The following is a 19042-nucleotide window of genomic DNA, read 5'->3' on the forward strand; positions in this document are numbered from 1 at the left end:
TGGAGCTAGCAGGGGGCACAGCTATATAACCAAACTCTTTCCCTTCCAGTACCCTCTTCCTCAGAGATGCTCTGAATTTCAGGCTGGCCCAGGTTCCTAGGACTGGACTCTGTCACAGATTTCAGAATTATGTGTGTATCTTTAAATGACCCAGAGAAGATACTGTTGTAACAACCTTAAAGAATGGTTGAGTTTCAGATATACAAACAAGAAAAATATAGATGTAGAGTTTTACCCCTCTACTTTAAATCTAAGTAGATGGGGCTTGCTTATTTTCATAGCAGGTAGCAGAGAAATATAAATGTCTGTGGTGTTTCACTGGAGATGATGGCAAAAGCACCCGAAGAATGGAAGAGGAGAAACTTGCTTAGGAATTAGACTTCAGTAGGGAAGCAAAGGATGACGGATGACTTTTCCCTGTGGAGAGTTTGTTTTCCTTTACCCTGCAAACCCTAGATAGAGGTAAATGAGAGAGAGAGAGAGAGAGAGAGAGAGAGAGAGAGAGAGAGAGAGAGAGAGAGAGAACGAAATCTGCAACTCAGTCCCCTGAGACAAATGTCCAGATGCTGCTGTGGGTGGCGAGAACCATTGTAGTAAGCAGAGTATAGACAAAACCCCAGGTCCTTCTGAGCCTTGAGCCCCTCTCACGCCCCTTCCCATTTCCCTCATTTCTACCACAGGGAGAGATGCTTGTGCCAGCCCACTTCCTGCTGCTGCTGCTGCTGCTCCAAGGGGCCCCCAGGATGAGTCTGTCCCATAAGTTCTCCAAAGCCGAGTCCATCTTCTGCTGCATCAACACGGCCCTGTCTGAGGCCAAGAAAAGCCAGCTGGAGGATATGCCCCTGCTGAGCAAGAGAGGCTTCCCCTACCTACCCAGCCAGGACCCATCCTCAGATGAGGACAAAGAGAAGGAGGAGAAGGGAGAAGACAAGAAGAAAAGGACCTTCTCTGGCCCCAGGGGTAGTGGTGGAGCTGGAAGCCCCCAGTACAAGTACTTATCCAAAGCACAGCTCAAAGGGAAGCTGTACCAGAACAAGGCCAAGAGTGACCGGCGCACCAAGTTCACTCTTTCCCTTGATGTTCCCACTAACATCATGAATGTCCTCTTAAACATTGCCAAGGCCAAGAACTTGAGAGCCAAGGCAGCTGCCAATGCCCATCTGATGGCACAGATTGGACGGAAGAAGTAGGATCGAGGACAGCAGGGCAGCCCATTAAGGACAAGGATAGAGGTCAGGTGGAGGGTAAGAGTTTGCCCACCCAACCGGTTTTTATTTTGTGGATGGTCCAGTTTTACAGTCTGCCGCATTGCTCAATGCCTCTGATCCTTTCCTATCTCCAGCCCAGCTTTCTCTGTACAATACACAGGCATGCAGAATTGTCCCAACTTCACAGATATGAATCTACTAAGGCCTCTCCCTATGTTCTGTGTCTCTTTTTCTCTTTCCCCACACTTCTCCATGAAGATCCCGTGCCTGGGAAGAGAGCACCTAGGGCTCCTCTATTCACACGGCAACCCCAGCCAAGGCTGGAAGATAAAGAGACACACTGATTACCATCCTGCCACAGATCCCTACCCTATCCTCTTGCTTCCATTAAAACAAGTGACTTCTTGAACCCCTGGTTTGTGTCAGTTCCTCTTACATCAGCCAGCTGCCTCCAAACTTTTGAACTCAGAAAGAAAAGGCAAATGAGGGAGGATATAGATAAGGCAATTCCCCATCTCTCCCAGGATGGGAATGGTTCTTGGGTGTCATAGGTAGAGTAAAGAAGAGCTTAGGAAAGATCAAACTGACAGGATTATGTCAGCTGTCATTCAAACTAGAGCCATCTCCATGGCTTGATCCTACCCAAAGGGCACAGCCTGGGCTAGACAGGAGAGGAAGCTTTCAGTATCCCCCATGAGACACTCCACATCCTCATGGCCTGCTAGTGCATAGGCCCTGGAAGCCTTTAATAGCTGCTCACTGAACCCACAGTAACTGCCCAGCATGGTGCTGAGCACCTGGGAGATGCTGAGGTGTGTGAGGCAAGGCCGCTGCTCTCCATGAGTCAACATCTAAGCAAATAGACAAAACAAAAATGGAAATAAAAGCAAATACCACCAGGGAATAGGTAAGTGATGAACTGCAAAGTGATAGCAATTAGTGTAAAGAATATATGAGGAATTCAGAGATGAGGGGTTTAATATGAGTAAAAGTTCACTAACAACAGACATCAGGAAGAACTCTGATAGCCTCTGGCAGCAGAGCCTAAGGGCTAGTTCCCCAGAGAGGGACTGTGGTTCCACTCATTTCTTCATGGTGATAAGTCATAAATATATAAAATGAATTTCTACATAGTGAAGTAACATTACCACACACCAGCAGTTAACATTACCACCAGCAGCAGCAGCAAAATCAAAACACAAATGAATGACAAAACACAAAAATTTGGAAAAATGTTTGCCACTCATATAAAAGACAAATGGCTTATTGATCAAATTTATAAAGAGCTACTAAAAACTGAGAAGAAAAGAAAAAACCCAAAAGAGAAATAAGCAAGGATATGAATAGGGCACTTGAGAAAATTTGTCAGACAATTAGTCTTTAAGAGAAAAGAAAATATATCAAATTTATAAAGGAAATATAAAATCTATAAAAATGTTTATCTAAGAATGCAAATGGGGACCAAAAAGTCATGTCTATTCCCTTTAAAAGTGATTATTTAAGTTTGCTAGACTTAGAAATAATGAGATTCACAAGCTAAACTTAAAAGTTTACAAAATAATTTGTTACTTTATCTTAATTTTAGTAGATTATTAAATTTTAAGACAATAGAAAAACCTGTAATGGTCTTTTCTGTGTATGAGAATGCACACACATGCATGCACACACATGCAAATGCCGCCCAGAACATCAACACTTATTTGAGCTTCTGAGCAGTTATTTTAAGCATTTCACCAGTGCCCTCCAGTGTCTGAAGGGGGAAACAATACATATACATTAAAAATTTTTAGGTATTTACTAAGAGCCTAATAAAAGTTCAAAGCAGGATATGCACATGGAAAAAAAGTTTCATCACTGAGTACTTACTACAATACACTGTGTGGCATACTTTCATAGGTTTACAGCTATTCATATGGAAAATAATATAATAATTAATAAATAACAATAAAATAAACTGTGTTTTGTGTACCCATAACTGTACACCTAATTTTGCCCCACCCTGTATAGTGAGATTTTGTAATGTATCCCAACCATCCCTGAATCTTGAGGTGGAAGTAAGTGGATACTACAGATCAATCCTGTAGCTGGAAGGGGCACAAGGAAGAAGAGTGCCAAGCAGCTACATGGAACAGGTGACATCTGAACTGGATTTGTAATAGGAATTACATCCCATGGTCATAGAGGAAGTAAGAGAGACAGCAAGGAGAAGGAGCAAAGGTATAGGAGAGAGAAAAGAGAATCTGTGCTGAGAAGGGGTAAGAGTCTGGTTTGAATGTATGACAGCAAAGTAGAAGTTGGGATTGTAAATTTTAGCTGAAACTAGTGGTGGCAGGTTCTGCATATAACATGCAGGAGTTTACACTTTATGCCTAAAACAATGGGGAATTATCAAAGCTTTGTATAGGGAGCAGAATAGTCTATGCTTTGCAGCAGAATAGTCACAGTCATGAGTAAGATGGATTAAGAAGACCAAGTGAGAGGCAGAAAGCATTTATTTTTTTAAACATATTTTTATTGATTTCATAGAGGAAGGGAGAGGGAGAGAGAGATAGAAACATCAATGATGAGAGAGTATCATTGATATGACTTACGCACACAGCACACTGGGGATCAAGCCCGCAACCCAGGCATGTGCCCTGACTGGGAATCAAACTGAGACCTACTAGTTTAATAAGTCGATGTTCAACCACTGAGCCATGGGGCAGAAAAGCATTTCGATATGAGTGTGCTAGGGACAGGGAGAGGATTTGATGACCTGAGCTAGGATGGCATTAACAGGAAGAAAAGACAAGGGATTCTGAAAACATTATAGAAGCAGAATTGGTAGGACTTAATTCTAGTATGTAGGAAGGAGGAGGGAGCAGTCAAAAATGACTGCTTACACTCTGCTTAAGTGCGGAGATGATGACATAAATAAACAGTACTGAACACCAAAAGAAGAGCAGATTTCTTTGGAGGAAATTTATGTTTTTCTTGGAAGAAGTTAAATTTAAGTGTAGGCATAATATCTGGGAGGATACGTCCAGCACATCTGGTGAGAATTCTAGTATAAAACTCAGGAGAGGCCCTAGCCTGTTTAACTCAGTGGATAGAGTGTTGGCCTGCAGACTGAAGGGTCTTGGGTTCGATTCCAGTCAAGGGCATGTGCCTCGGTTGCAGGCTTAATCACTGGCCCTAATTGGGGCTTGTGTTGGAGGCAACCAATCGATGTATCTCGCTCACGTTGATGTTTCTCTCTCTGTCTCTCCCCCTCCCTTCCACTCTCTCTTAAAAAAAATTTTTTTTTAAATATCCTCAAGTGAGGATTAGAAAAAAAAAATCTCAAGAGAGAATGGAAACATAGAGTTTCACAGTCACCCACATATACCTGATAAAATAAAATAAATACCAGAGAAAAGGACCAAGGGTATCTCCATTAGGCACAGACAATGGAAAAAAGGAATCTGAGGAGGAGAACCAAGTAGTGCCACAGGAGGCGAAAGAAAACATTTCAAGAAAAAAAAAATTACCAAATACTTAAAGTCAAGAAATCTGAAGACTGAGAAAGTCACAGTTGTTTGTTTGTTGTTGTTTTTTCAATTTTTTTATTGATTAAGGTATTACATGTGTCCATATCCCCCCATTGCTGCTCCACCCCAGAAAGTCATGGTTTTGATAAATCTAGTATGATCAATGATCTTCAAGACAATAGTTTCAGTAGAATAATGGGAGTTCACCAAATCACAAAGGCTAAGGAGTGAGCAGAAAATTAGGTATAGGCACCAAATATATATTCCCTTGAAAAGTTTGATGGAGTGCAAACATGTGACAGTATATTTTAAAAGTAATAGCATCCAGAAAAGGGTGTTGTTTGATTGTTGGAATGAGGAGACCTCAACATATAAGTAGAAAGAAGAAAAAAAGCCAATGGAGAGAGACAGACTATGCAGGGGGTTGAAGAAATAAGGTCTCTTAGAGCAGTCAAGGGGAGAAAGCACACAAATCATAAGTGACCTTGGAAGGAAGTCTTTCCTCTGGGATAGTAGAGGATATGTGAAGATTCAAAATAATTTTTAAGGGGAGATCAAAGAGGAACATAAAAAAATTCAAATAGATGTGACTTATAGCCGAAACCGGTTTGGCTCAATGGATAGAGCATCGGTCTGCGGACTGAAAGGTCCCAGGTTCGATTCCGGTCAAGGGCATGTACATTAGCTGCGGGCACATCCCTGGTAGGGGGTGTGCAGGAGGCAGCTGGTCAATGATTCTCTCTCATCGATGTTTCTAGCTCTCTATCCCTCTCCCTTCCTCTCTGTAAAAAATCAATAAAATATATATTTTTAAAAAAATCAAATAGATGTGACTTATATAAAGTAGGAAATAAAGTAACCTCCTGGTGTTTTTCAATCTAATAATTATTGAGTACCAACTCTATGCCTGTCACTGTAGAGACTCAGATTAATAAGACAGATCCTGCTTCAAGATCACATTTAATTAGTGCTTATACTCCTCAGAGCTATTTCAATCATTAGTTCAGGTGATCTCACTCTCTGAGGAAGAAAGGGATAATATACCCTCTTAACCCTAGATACACATTTAAAAAGAGTAAAGGGAGTTATTTTGTCAAAAGGAAAATGATGCCAGGTGGAAGTATGGTTATAACAAGACAGAACGAAGAGTAAGATTGAGGGAAAATCTAAGCAAATATCTACTGTTTAAAACAACAACACTAATAATCAATGTCTTGTGGGCTTTAAAATATCTATGGCATTAAAATATAGGTAAAAACACACAAAAGGCAGGACAGTAAATGAAGTGGAAGTGTCCTGAGGTCTTATCATTGCCCTGCAATGGTAAAAACACTAATGCATGCCAATAAGTCAAGTTTGGATGTTGTAATTTCTAGGGTGCGCACTAAATATATATATATATAATTTCAGAGAGGGAAGGGATATGGAGAGAGAGATAGAAACATCAATGATGAGAGAGAATCATTGATCAGCCACCTCCTGCATGCCCACCACTGGCGATCAAGCCCTCAAGCTGGGCATGTGCCCTGACTGGGAATTGAATCGTGACCTTCTGGTTCATAGGTCAACACTCAACCACTGAGCCATGCTGGCTGGGCTACACTAAAATATTTTAATAAATATTTAATAAGCGGAGAAACCAAGATGGCGGCATAAGGTAAACACCTAACTGTTGCCTACCACAACAATTTTGAAACTACAACTGGAAAACAGAGCACACACCATCCAGAACCACCAGAAAGCTGGCAGAGTGGAAAACCTACAACTAGAGGAAAAACAGAGAGGGGGACGCTGAGCCTCAGGAGCTGTGGAGGTGCAGAGATCCGTGAGCGCGGAAAGGGTGGGCAGCTGAATACGCGGCTGGCTTGCTCACAGCGCGCAGAGAGAGAGGGCAGCAGACGCTGCGTGGCTAGCTTTCTCATTTGGGAGAAAAACAAAACCTCCCGACTGCACTGAAATCTAGCTGCGGTCGGGGAGAAACTGGTCTGTGTGGCAGCGGGCGAGGCTCGAAAGCTGCCTTCTCTCAGAGGCGCGCAGCCTTAGATTAGGGCACGGAGGAACCAGCCCTCTTAGGGCGGCGCGGAAGGAAACCAAGTTTGTCTGCGCCATTCTGAGACTCCGTCCCATCCAAGCTGAGCACAGCCCTCCCAGTGATTGGATTTCTCGTTCGGGAGAAAAACAAAACCTCCGGTCTGCACTGAAATCCAGCCCCAGCTGGGGAGATACTGGTCTGTTAGGCAGCGGGAGAGGCTCGAAAGCTGCCTTCTCTCTGAGGCGCGCAGCCATTAATTCGGGCACGGAGAAACCGCCCCTCTTAGGGCGGAGCCGACGGGAAACCAAAGCTTGTCTGCGCCACTCTGAGACTCTGCCCCATCCAAGCTGAGCACAGAAGCTCTCCCAGCGGAGACACTGCTGATCCTCACAGCCAACTGGCTTGGAGATCAATTCCCGCCAGTGATACCAACAATCCCAACCACTCTGAACTCCAGTTTCTAGGGACACACGGCGGACCCAGATGCCTACGGGACTCTCGGCCGGTCGGAGAGTGAGAGTGACTTTCCTGTCGGTGTGGACGACACCAGATTTCAACCACTCTCATAAGGGACACATTCAAGAGGCAGACTCAGTGAGCACCAAAACCCTACTGTGTCTCCAGCACAGCAATTCTTCCGTTATAGACACAGCAGGCCCTCACAACCAATTGGACCAGAGGTCAATTCCTCCCAGTGTACCAACAGCAATCAGGGCTTTTAACTACGCCAAGACTTTCCACTCAGCCCACAAAGGGGAGTACCAACAGTGACCACCTAGGGTGATTGGGGAAGCTGAGCTACCGGCCCCTATAGGCCACCGACCACACAAAGCCACTCCATCAACACAGGGAGGCAGCCAAAATGTGGAGACATCTAAGTATGTCACAAGTAGGAGAGATAGATGAAAGCAAACTAATGGACGACACAGTGTTCAGAACCATATTTATAAGGTTACTCAAGAATCTTCTAAAAACCGCTGAGAAACTTGAAGAGATCTTCAAGGACCTTAATGAGAATACCAAAAAAATGGAAAAGGACCAGTCAGAAATCATGCATACACTGTCTGAAATAAAGAATATACAGAGTAGACCACCGCACCTGAAGAGTCAAACCAAAGATCTGGAATATGAGGAAGAAAAAAACACCCAATCAGAGAGGCGGAAAGAAAGAAGAATCCAAAAGTGTGAGGATAGCATAAGGAGCCTCCAGGATGGCTTTAAGTGTACCAATATCCGAATTTTGGGGGTGCCAGAAGAGAGAGAGCAAGATACTGAAAACCTATTTGAAGAAATAATGACAGAAAACTTCCCCCACCTGGTGACAGAAATAGACTTACAAGTTCAGGAAGTGCACAGAACCCCAAACAAGAGGAATCCAAAGAGGACCACACCAAGACACATCATAATTAAAATGCCAAGAGCAAAAGACAAAGAGAGAATCTTACAAGCAGCAAGAGAAAAACAGTTAGTTACCTACAAGGGAGCACCCATACGACTGTCAGCTGATTTCTCAATGGAAACTATGCAGGCCAGACAGGAATGGCAAGAAATATTCAAAGTGATGAATAGCAAGAACCTACAACCAAGACTACTCTACCCAGCAAAGTTATCATTCAGAATTGAAGGTCAGATAAAGAGCTTCACAGATAAGAAAAAGCTAAAGGAGTTCATCACCACCAAACCAGTATTATATGAAATGCTGAAAGGTATTCTTTAAAAAGAGGAAAAAGAAGAAAAAAGTAAAGATAAAAATTATGAACAACAAATATCTATCAACAAGTGATTCTAAAAATCAAGTGAATTAAAAATCTGAGGAACAGAATAAACTGGTGAACATAATAGAATCAGAGGCATAGAATGGGAGAAAGGGGTGACTGTGTGGGGGGAAAGGGGTGACTGTGTGGGGGGTATGGGAAGAGACTGGACAAAAATCATACACCTATGGATAAGGACAATGGGGGGAGGGAACCGGGAGATGGGGAGATATGGGGGGGAAAAAGGAGAAACAATTGTAATAATCTGAACAATAAAGATTTATTTAAAAAAATATTTAATAAGCTAATAGAGAGGAAATATGAATAATAAAGAAAAACTTGGCAAATCTAATATTTATGTAGGGCATTGTACAAGTAGCATCACAAGTTAATCAATTCTTAGACTCACAAAATCTTGGAACTGGAAAGGGTCTTAGAAATAACCTTATCCAAGATGAGGATTTTAAAATCTGGAGAATGTATGTATATATTTCAAGAACAGATAATTGTAACAATGCCATGAACTGGATCCATCTTTCCTAATATCTAATTAAATATTTCTCCCATGTTACCTCTTCCCTTTTACAATGACAAACTTGATTTAAAGAAACAGCCTAAAAAAATATGTGAATTTTGATGACTACCCTCTAGGAAACCTAACCCTAAAGCTCACATGTGAAGTATCCATAGTACTTATGTCATCAAACAGCTTTATTTACAACTAAAAAAGATAGATATGATTTTAAAAGGCAAACATGAGAGACATAGGTTAATTGAAAAATAGAGCCCCCTATCCCAGTAATTTGGACATTAGCATAGACTTCTTCAAACATTGAAGGTTTTCTTCCACACTGAAAGAGCCAGAGAGTCCACTGTTTCTATGTTGGATTTGGTGAAAGTGATAGGTTCACCAAATCACTCCTTTTATTTGGAGGGAAAAAATACTTTTTAACTTCCCTCCAAATGTTTGATTGCAGCAAGTCAGAAGATAAGAATGCAAGTCATTTTCATTACCCTGTTACTATAATGGAAGTCTTAGTGCATCTTAGGATTAACTATCCCAAGGAGAATTCTGGAATGACATTGTTTTGCTATCAGCATAGACTGAGGCCTTGACAGAGGTCCTTAGAAGTCAAGGTCCGAGATCCAGCCAAATACTCAGAGACCTGAGGACTGAGCAAAAACTCACTAATAGTTGTGTGGGCTGGTAAACCATATCTTCACAAGTATTGACAAATATATATCATTTCCACCAAACTGTGGTCATTGGCCTCCATGGTGACAATGGTTTGAGTTGAAAACAGCAAAATAGTACATTGTTTGAATGGAGCTCTTGAAGGCCACATCTCAGAACAGTGATTTCAGTAAAAGCATCTACCAGGAATATGTTAAAGATAGAGCAGAAGTCCTGGGATCCAAGTGACACATGTAAGAAGGTGGCAGCATTGCAGTTTGGTAAGTCTCACAATAAGACACACAACTTTACACCTTCAGCCAAGGCTATAGGGCCTACTAGACCGAAATCACTCACCATGAGGCTAAGAGAGAGTACAACCAGAGGACTAAGGCTGAAAGGTAAATACCACAGATTAATGAGGCACCTGAAAACCATCTATCATCAGCTCAAGAGCAACACCAACCCAAGCCAGCCCCTTTGCAGTATCTAGTTCACCTTAATTTTAACTATTAAGCTAAACATCATGGCTTCTAAAAATCTAGCTAGTGAATTTAATGCATTTATAGCTATTTTGTCTATTTTAAATTATAACTCATTTGAAAATGGGTTACTACTAAACAGTAACACTGTTTAAATACCAAAAATTAATTCTATTAAGTGGTGTTTTTTTAAAACTTTAAATCCTCAAGTCATAACCCCTCCAATCCCCGGGGCTTTTCATTTAGCAAGTCTTTAGTGATGGTCAAGAATCTGTCTTTTTTTTTTTTTTTTTTTTTCTAAACCTGTTAAATGGTTCTGATGCAGGGTTCTGTGGCTACACTTTGAGAACACCTCCTCACGGAAGAAAAATGGGAAAGAGATCATTTTCACCCTCTGGCCTATAGGACACACAGATTCAAATTTGTGAAAGACCCAAGAACATTCTTGTTTATTTGTATAAAAAGTAAATTGAGACTTTAAGTCCACATTTGGAAGAAAAAGAATTATACTGAAAATGCTCATAATTTAATCAAAGTACAAAATATAGATAAGGAGGAAATAACATTAATAATCAAAATTGTGCTGTTTTTCAACTCAGGTAGAGGATAGGGAAAGCATTAACTTTAGTGCTTCATAGTGTCATGGTTGAAAAGCAAAGAATATTCTAGTATAGCCAGGTTTCCATTCTGACAAAACACACACACACACACACAAATGACATGACCCAGAAAGGACTCCCAAGCTTAGAAGGTCCACAGGTAGCAGTGGTGAATTATACTAACAGACAAGAAAAGATGTTCTCATTGTTAATATTGGCCGATTTAATTTAGTGTGGAACTTACGTTCTTGCTTCATTTGATTTCTTTCTTCTTCTAATCAAAGGAACTCTACCCACTAACTGTAAAATGTCTTTAAAAAGTAAGCATGGCATTTAACATTATTTTCACCATCACATATACCTCAGAAACTTTGCCCCACCTCCTCGTAATCCTTCTCCAGAGATGCCAGATCTTTCCTGGCCTCTGAAAACTCCTCTTCTTCCATGCCTTCTCTGATGTACCAATGTAGAAATGCCTTCTTGGCATACATGAGATCAAACTTGTGGTTCAGGCGGGCCCAGGCCTCTACAACTGCTGTGGTGTTGCTCAGCATGCAGACAGCCTGCTGGACCTTGGCCATTTCCCCCCCAGGCATCATCATGGGTGGTTGACTGTTGATGCCCACCTTGAAGCCAGTTGGACACCAATCTACAAACTGAATAGAGTTCCTTGACTTCATGGCTGCAATTGCTGCATTGACATCCTTAGGGACCACATCCCCTCTATAGAGTAGGCAGCAGGCCATGTACTTCCCCAGTCGAGGATCACACTTGACCAGCTGGTTGGAGACCTCAAAGCAAGCAGTGGTGATATCTGACACAGAGAAGTCCTTGTGGTAGGAACTGTCAGCAGAAATGATGGGGGCAAAGGCTGTCATAGGGAAATGTATTCTCGGATAAGGTACTAGGTTAGTCTGGAATTCATTTAGGTCCACATTCAAGGGCCCTTCAAACCGGAGGGAAGCAGTAATGGAAGATACTGCCTGACCTATCAGCCTGTTAATGATGGTGTAAGAGGGGCGTTCAACACCAAGTTTATGATGGCATATGTCATAGAGGGCCTCATTGTCCACCATGAAGGTACAGTCCGAGTGCTCTAATGTGAAATGGGTGGTGAGGATGGAGTTGTAGGGTTCTACTATAGCAGTGGAGATCCTGGGGGCTGGATAGACAGAAAACTCCAATTTAGTCTTCCTGCCATATTGTATTGAGAGATGTTCCATTAAGAGAGATGTAAATCCCGATCCAGTGCCTCCTCCAAGGCTTCGGAAAATCAAAAATCCCTGTAGTCCACTGCACTGTTCTGCCTGGAAAAGAAAACAAAACGTAGGAACTCAGCCAAATACTGGGAAAGCCAGAAGCAGTGGTAATGGTGGGACACAAGTTCCCAAAACAAACCAAAACTTTCAGAAAGAACTTATTTGCCATTATCAACTCCACAACAAACTTTACTTTGAAACATATTTCAGTGGTTACTTCTGGGATGGCAAAGCACTTTGGAGATTTACTATAAGAAAAGCATAAATATTCCACTGTTCTGCATTGCCTCCATGAATATATCTGTATGTGATCTAAAGCAAGGTCTTTATCAATAACAATGAAAATGATTAGCAAAACATTGAAGCAATATATTTTCCCCCATATTAGATGAAGTGCCTATCATTTCTATGCCCAGACTACCGGGCTGGTGTAAAGGCACTTTATTACTTAAGGAGTATGGCAAATGCCAAAATATTTCCTCAACAAAGGTTCTCCAGACACAGGTTCTTAAAGAATTAACTGTCAGTAAATAGAGTAACTAATCTTCAGGTAGAATGTGCCTCTGTTAACTTTACAAATAGTGATTACTAAGTTTTAGAATGCTTTGGAAGTCTCTAGTAACAAGATAAACCATGAGTTAGCAAAAGTAAGAGTCGATGGTGACTATTCATTAAAAAGAAGGAAATCCTGGTATTTGCCACATGGATGGACTTTGTGGGCATTATGCTAAGTAAGGTAAGTCAATCAGAGAAAGACAAATACTGTATCATCTCACTCATATATGGAATCTAAAAAAGTCAAACTTGTAGAAACAGAGAGTAGAATAGTGGTTGCCAAGCGCTGGGAGGTGGGGGAAATGGGGAGATTTTGGTTAAAGGGTAGAAATTTTCAGTTATAAGATAAATTCAAGATCTGGGACTCTAATGTCCAGCATGGTGACAATAGTTATTGTTTACTTGAAAGTTGCTAAGAGAGTAGATCTTAAATGTTGTCATGACAAAATTTTAGCAAAGTTAATTATGTGAGGGGATGGAGGTATTAACCTATTGTGGTAATCATTTTGCAATATATATGTGTATCATATCTATCATATGTGCTCCTTAAATTTACACAATGTTATATGTCAACTAGAGGCCTGGGGCACAGATTCATGCACTGTTGGGGTCCCTCGGGCTGGCCTGCAGGTATCAGCCAAAACCAGCAGTCCTACATCCCCTGAAGGATGTAGTAGTGCCAAAGTGGCAGGCTGCTGGGGGAGGAGCCCAAGCCCTGGCCCGGTGCCATGCCAGGCTCACTCATCCAGGCCCCACTGCACCTGCCGCTGCTGCCACCACTCGGTAGGCCCGCTGCTGCTCCACTGTGGTCTCCATGCACCGTCCTAGGGCAATACCGGCATCCTATGACCAAGAAGCAGCCATGGGCTCATGCCCAGTCAGTCCCGATGCCAGTCCCAATCCCGGCCCTGGTCCAGTTGGGGGAGGGGGGGAACAGAGGGAGTGTCCACAGGAGAGACTCGCACCGCTGCAGCTGCACTCGCCAGCCATGAGCCCAGCATCTGGCCCCACTGAGGGAGCACACTGACCACCAGGGGTCAGCTCCTGCATTGAGTGGCTGCCTCCTGGTGGTCAGTGCACATCATAGCTACTGGTCAACCAGTCAACAGGTCACTTAGGCTTTTATATATATATACTAGTGGCCTGGTGCACAAAATTCGTGCACGGGGAGGGGGGTGTTCCTCAGCCCTGCCTGCACCCTCTCCAATCTGGGACCCCTCGGGGATGTCTGACTGCCCCCTGTGGGATTGGGCCTAAACTGGCAGTCAGACATCCCTCTCCTAACCGCTGGCTCCTAAATGCTCACCTGCCTGCCTGCCTGCCTGATTGCCCCTAACCACTCTGCCTGCTGGCCTGCTCACCCCCAACTGCTCCCCCCCCCCTCCGCTGGCCTGATCACCCCCAACTGCCCTCCCCTCCTGGTCTGATCACCCCAACCACCTCTGCCTCGGCCCCGCCACTGTGGCTTTGTCCAGAAGGATGTCCAGAAGGTCTCCTGGAAGGTCTCCCAGTCTAATTAGCATATTACCTTTTTATTTTAGTATAGATAGGTTATATTTCAATAAAGCAGCAGGAAAATAAAATAAAACATTTCCTCAATAAATCTAAACAAAAAAGAAGAAAATGGGGCTGTACATAAAGTGTGAAGGCTTCTGTGGCGTTTCCTACTTAACAAAATGTAATTAAAGCCCACATCAGGAACTTCCCAGCTCTGAGCATGGCAAGAGGCTCGGAGGAGAGAGGTTGGGTGGTGATGGTGTTGATGGTAGAACTGCTGTTGATGCTTGGGAGGTGTTTCACAGAATCCCAGGCACTTGGGCACACTTCCCCCAACCTTGCTTAGAAGAGAGCCACTTGCCAGCTTTCGGATTCTCTCTAGCACAAGGTTGATGATCTCTGACCCCAGAGAGTAGTGTCCTCGGGCGTAGTTGTTTGCAGCATCCTCCTTCCCGCTAACAAGCTGCTCTGGGTGAAAGAGAGAGCGGTGCTTGCCTGTTTGAATCCCATCTGCAGAGGGAAAAGCAGGTCAGTCATTCCACTCCATCAACTGCTAGCCCTCTGCTAATTCTCATACAACCCTGGACCATGAACCTCCCTTCTTCCCCAATGTTGTGGTAAAGCAATGACTTTAAACTGCTGACTGGCCTTCCTTAGTCTAGGAAAAAGTATAAGTATTTCCATACCAATTGAAAATTTGCTTTTCCATCATATATTCTCTATTCATTTCTTAGAGTTACCATGACAACTTACAACAAACTGGGTGGCTTAAACAATAGAAATTTATTCAGGAGGCCAGCAGTCTAAAATCAAGGTGTTGGCGAGGTTGGTTCATTTGGGAGGTTCTGAGGGAGAATCTGTTCTGCATTTGTCTCCTGGTTCTGATGACTCTGACAATTTCTGGAGTTCCTTGGCTGGCCACTGCATCACTCCACTATCTGCCTCCATTGTGCATGCCCTTTTCCCTGGGGGTCCACTCTTCTTATAAGGACATGGATCATTGGACTTAGCACCTCTCCTAATCTAGTATGAACTCATATGAACAAAGTACATCTGCACGGTCCCTATTTCTAAACAAAGTCATGTTCTGTGATTCTGAGTGGACATAGATTTTTAGGAGATACTGTTCAACCCACCCCACACCCTGTGGCACTTTGGTATTTTAAAACAAGTATTTCTATCCACAGAGAGCCAACAATGTCCTGGAAACGCATGGAAGAGGATACCAATCTAAGTTTTTATTAGTATACTTTAAAGAGGCTTTAACAAAGAGGTATGGCATGCTTAAATACCCACATGACTCAAATGCAGTTAATATAAATGCCTGAGGCAGGGAAATCAATGGTAGGATGTTGGCAGTATTTGCCGGAAACCGAACATTGTCATTTGGTAGTTATGTGAAAAGGGAACCCCGGAAGGCTGGTCAACCTTGAAGCTAAAGGTCAGAGCAAACCACTCCCTATCTAATTGAGACAATGGTAACTGAGGCAACTTCCCCACCAAATAATCATGTAAATCCTTATTGATAAGATAATCTGTCTGTTACTGGAATTACCTGCCTAAGGGCAATGGGTGTATCTCAGAACCCCAATAAAAGGGATAGCAAAGGCCAGAGCAGGAGTAGTCCTCCCACTAGAGGTGGGCTCCCGCCTGGCCCCCCATTTACCCAAATTGATTCTTTTTGAGCTCTTCATTTTGATTGCGGCCTTCTCCAGAAACTGGACCTGAACGGGAACCCTGAAACACGCGGGACGTGACAAGGGATCCCACAAGTATTCAATACAACCAGGTGCAACCCTTGCCTGGTTTCATTGCCTTTAAAAACCCTGGGCAGCATGAGGAACACAGCATGTTGGAGGCCCATGTCCCACACCCCTACCTTAGAATTACCCAAATAGCGTGACTCCTAAAGAATTATACAGTAATGTTTGAGGGTTAAGTAGGCTTTGGGGATGTTGCCCTGGATACAGTTGGGTGCTGCATTCCATAGTAGTGAAGAACATGTGTCAAGAATCAATTTCCTATGTTCCTATCTTGCCTTCCTCACTTTAGCTATAGAGCAGGTACTTTTGTCTCTAGGCCTCAATTATTATTTCACCTCACAAATAAGGATAATAACAAAACCTACCCACTGAGTTATTGTGAGTATTAAATGAGATCATAGAGCATGATGCATGGACCATAAAATAAGAATTACAAATAAAAATGATAAAATTGGCTTTATGGCATGCATTTATTCAGATTTATCTTATTATACATCATTGGCCTTGGCACCAAATATCCATAGATAGTCAAAGAAGCTCACTGCCTACAAAGAAATGCACTAATTTTCTAATAGCAAGATTATTCTCTCAAATCATCTTGCTCTCCTGCATATGATATGACCATGAATTTTGTACACCCCCAAATGTTCAAATTTACTAATATTGAGTTTAAATGACTTTTAACTGACATACACATACAAAAAATAAACCTGTCCAAGTTGGATTTTTTTAAGTTATATTTATAAATAAGACATAAGCAGGAAACTAATTCTGGGTAGACTCTTTGCTTCTCACATGAAGCTCTAAGGCTGAGTTCAGTCTAAGGAGGGAGTTTATGGAATTTATGAAAGCCTGCTTCTTCATGACAATGCCCAATTGAGATCTTGAGAGTATTAGTTCCATAAATTCTTTCAGTGAAATCAACTTTCTTGTAAATCAGTGATTACAGTACCATTAATACTGTCCATTCAACTTCCTAGAACTTTTCCACATTGACCAGAGATTTAAGTACCTGGCCCAGAATCCTCAGTGACTTCCATGGTTTTAAAACACAATTATTTGATGATTCCTTGGCTTCCTTACCCCCAGTGCCATTCAGCTCCACTCCACTTAAATCACCATCACTCACAACTGTCTCCCCCTAAATCTTCAACTTGAAAAATCTTTCCCATGACCATACCTCCTTACTTCCCCTACCTACACCAATGATGTAGCCCCAGCTATCTTCCTAGTCTTCTCTTCTACCATTTTCCTACTCATACTGGGAGTTCCAGCCACACTGAACTCCTGTTAAACTTGCATGTTCCTCCATGCCTCGGTGAATTTGCGAATGCTGTTCCCCAGAAGGAGAGCTTTGATGATTCCCCAGTTACTTATTCTGCTTCAGTAATACCGCTGTACCTTGCAGAAATTTCTATTATGAGGTTATATCATATGAAACTGACATTTTTTGGGTTAAAAAAAAAAGATCATCCATTGGCAATTTTGTATGGCTTAATACATTTATTGATGTTGTTAATTATTTATATTTTCTTCTGCACTCAATTATGCTGGTTTTCTATTAAAGCATAATGGCTTTTATAAGAAGGCAGACCTGGAAACAAAGACAATTATTCTCAGTGATCTAACTAAGGCAAGTTCTATAACCTTCCCAAGACACAGCTTCCTCATCTATAAATCAAGGATGACAACCGTGTTTCCTAATGGAGTTGTTGAAAGATCACTTGAGCCTTCCTGTTCAGGTAGACTGTATAATCTGCCAGTCCTACCCACTGATACTTGATTTGTTTGCTTTGATTGTGACCCTGGTTAAGTACACTAGAATGTAAAACCTTACCTATAACAGTTGGCTCTAGGTCAATGAAGAGTGCTCTGGGCACATGCTTCCCAGCTCTTGTCTCGCAAAAGAAGGTATTGAAAGAGGCATCCATATGCTCTGTTTTAGCAATTTCCAACTGATCCTTTCTATTGCCAAGAATAAAACCATCTGGATGAATTCCGTGTTCCAGGCAATACAGTTCCCAGCAAGCATCTCCAATCTGGATGCCAGCTTGGCCCACGTGAATGGAAAGGCACTCCCTCTGAAATAAGCCAGAATGAGTTAGAACTGAGCAGTCCTCCTTAGATCTCATGATCCATGTCACTCAGCACTTCTGCTTCCAACTGACAGAAACCAAGCTAGCTTATGTCAATAAGAGAAATTTATTATAAGGCAAAATGAAAATATCTCATGGAAACCAAATGGCAGGATACAGGTAAGTATTAGGAACAACTGAACCAAGCTCTCTAATTCCATTAAGAGGTTTCTTTTGAGAACATAAGTTAAGCACCTATTGTGTAATTGGTTAAGAATGAATTAAGACTATCTATATAATTTTATATATAATATATGTACAAAATCAAGTTATCTTACCAAGAAAAAAATTAGCTGGTTATTGGAAAGAAATAAAACCAAAATCAATGTATAGCTTTGACACATATTGAAAGCCATATCAGATAAATTAATATTGTTACTTTTTTATATCTTTTGTTTGTGTGTTTGTTTGTTTTCTTAATCCTCAACCAAGGATATTTTTCCCATTGATTTTTATTTTTTAAATATTTTTTATTGATTTCAGAGAGGAAGGGAGAGGGAGAGAGAGATAGAAACATCAATGATGAGAGAGAATAATTGATTGGCTGCCTCCTGCACACACCCTACTGGGGATCAAGCCTGCAACCAGGGCATGTGCCCTTGACCAGAATCAAACCCAGGACCCTTCAGTCTCCAGGCCGACACTCTATGCACTGAGCCAAACCAGCTAGGGTTTCCCACTGATTTTTAGAGAGAGTGGAAGGGAGGGAGGGAGGGGGGAAAGAGAGGGAAGAGACAGAGAGACAGAGAGAGAAGCATTGATATGAGAGAGATACATTGATTAGTTATCTCCCAGATATGTCTGGACCTGGGCCAGGAATCAAACCTGCAATCCAGATATGTGCCTTTACTGGGAATTGAAACACAACCCTTCAGTGTGGGAGTTGATGCTCTAACCACTTAACAACACCAACCAGGGTGCCTTTACATAGCTTGAGATTTTACACTTACTATTCTTATGGGTTCTAAATAAGGAGAGGATGTTCTAAGATTAAAAGTAGTTAAAAATTTACCAAGGGAACATGCAATAGATTTAACAACCCAGCTATACAGTATACATAGCAATTTTTATATAC

General features: G+C 42.1%; 2 protein-coding genes across 2 annotated transcripts; one reads left to right on the forward strand and one right to left on the reverse strand.

The window, feature by feature from the left end:
- The first annotated feature begins 686 nt into the window (after positions 1–686).
- Positions 687–1190, forward strand: UCN3 (urocortin 3). Its single transcript, XM_008155346.3, has one exon. It carries the CDS (start codon positions 687–689, stop codon positions 1188–1190), a length of 504 nt encoding a protein of 167 aa, XP_008153568.2.
- A 9930-nt stretch (positions 1191–11120) lies between these two features.
- TUBAL3 (tubulin alpha like 3) lies at positions 11121–17964 on the reverse strand. Its single transcript, XM_054724865.1, has 3 exons — positions 17670–17964; positions 14427–14579; positions 11121–12061 (listed from the first exon to the last, which is right to left on the reverse strand). Exons 1-3 carry the CDS (start codon positions 17962–17964, stop codon positions 11121–11123), a joined length of 1389 nt encoding a protein of 462 aa, XP_054580840.1.
- Between the last annotated feature and the right edge of the window lie 1078 nt (positions 17965–19042).

The sequence above is a fragment of the Eptesicus fuscus genome, chromosome 2, assembly GCF_027574615.1.
Source record: "Eptesicus fuscus isolate TK198812 chromosome 2, DD_ASM_mEF_20220401, whole genome shotgun sequence".
Classification (NCBI taxonomy): domain Eukaryota; kingdom Metazoa; phylum Chordata; class Mammalia; order Chiroptera; family Vespertilionidae; genus Eptesicus; species Eptesicus fuscus.

Coding starts and splice junctions, on each gene's coding strand:
- UCN3 (XM_008155346.3), top strand. CDS start 687: ATGCTTGTGCCAGCCCACTTCCTGCTGCTGCTGCTGCTGCTCCAAGGG.
- TUBAL3 (XM_054724865.1), bottom strand. CDS start 17,964: ATGAGATCTAAGGAGGACTGCTCAGTTCTAACTCATTCTGGCTTATTT. Junction 14,580..17,669: donor CCTAGAGCCAACTGTTATAG/GTAAGGTTTTAC, acceptor TTCCCTCTGCAG/ATGGGATTCAAACAGGCAAG. Junction 12,062..14,426: donor GAGAATCCGAAAGCTGGCAA/GTGGCTCTCTTC, acceptor TTTTCCAGGCAG/AACAGTGCAGTGGACTACAG.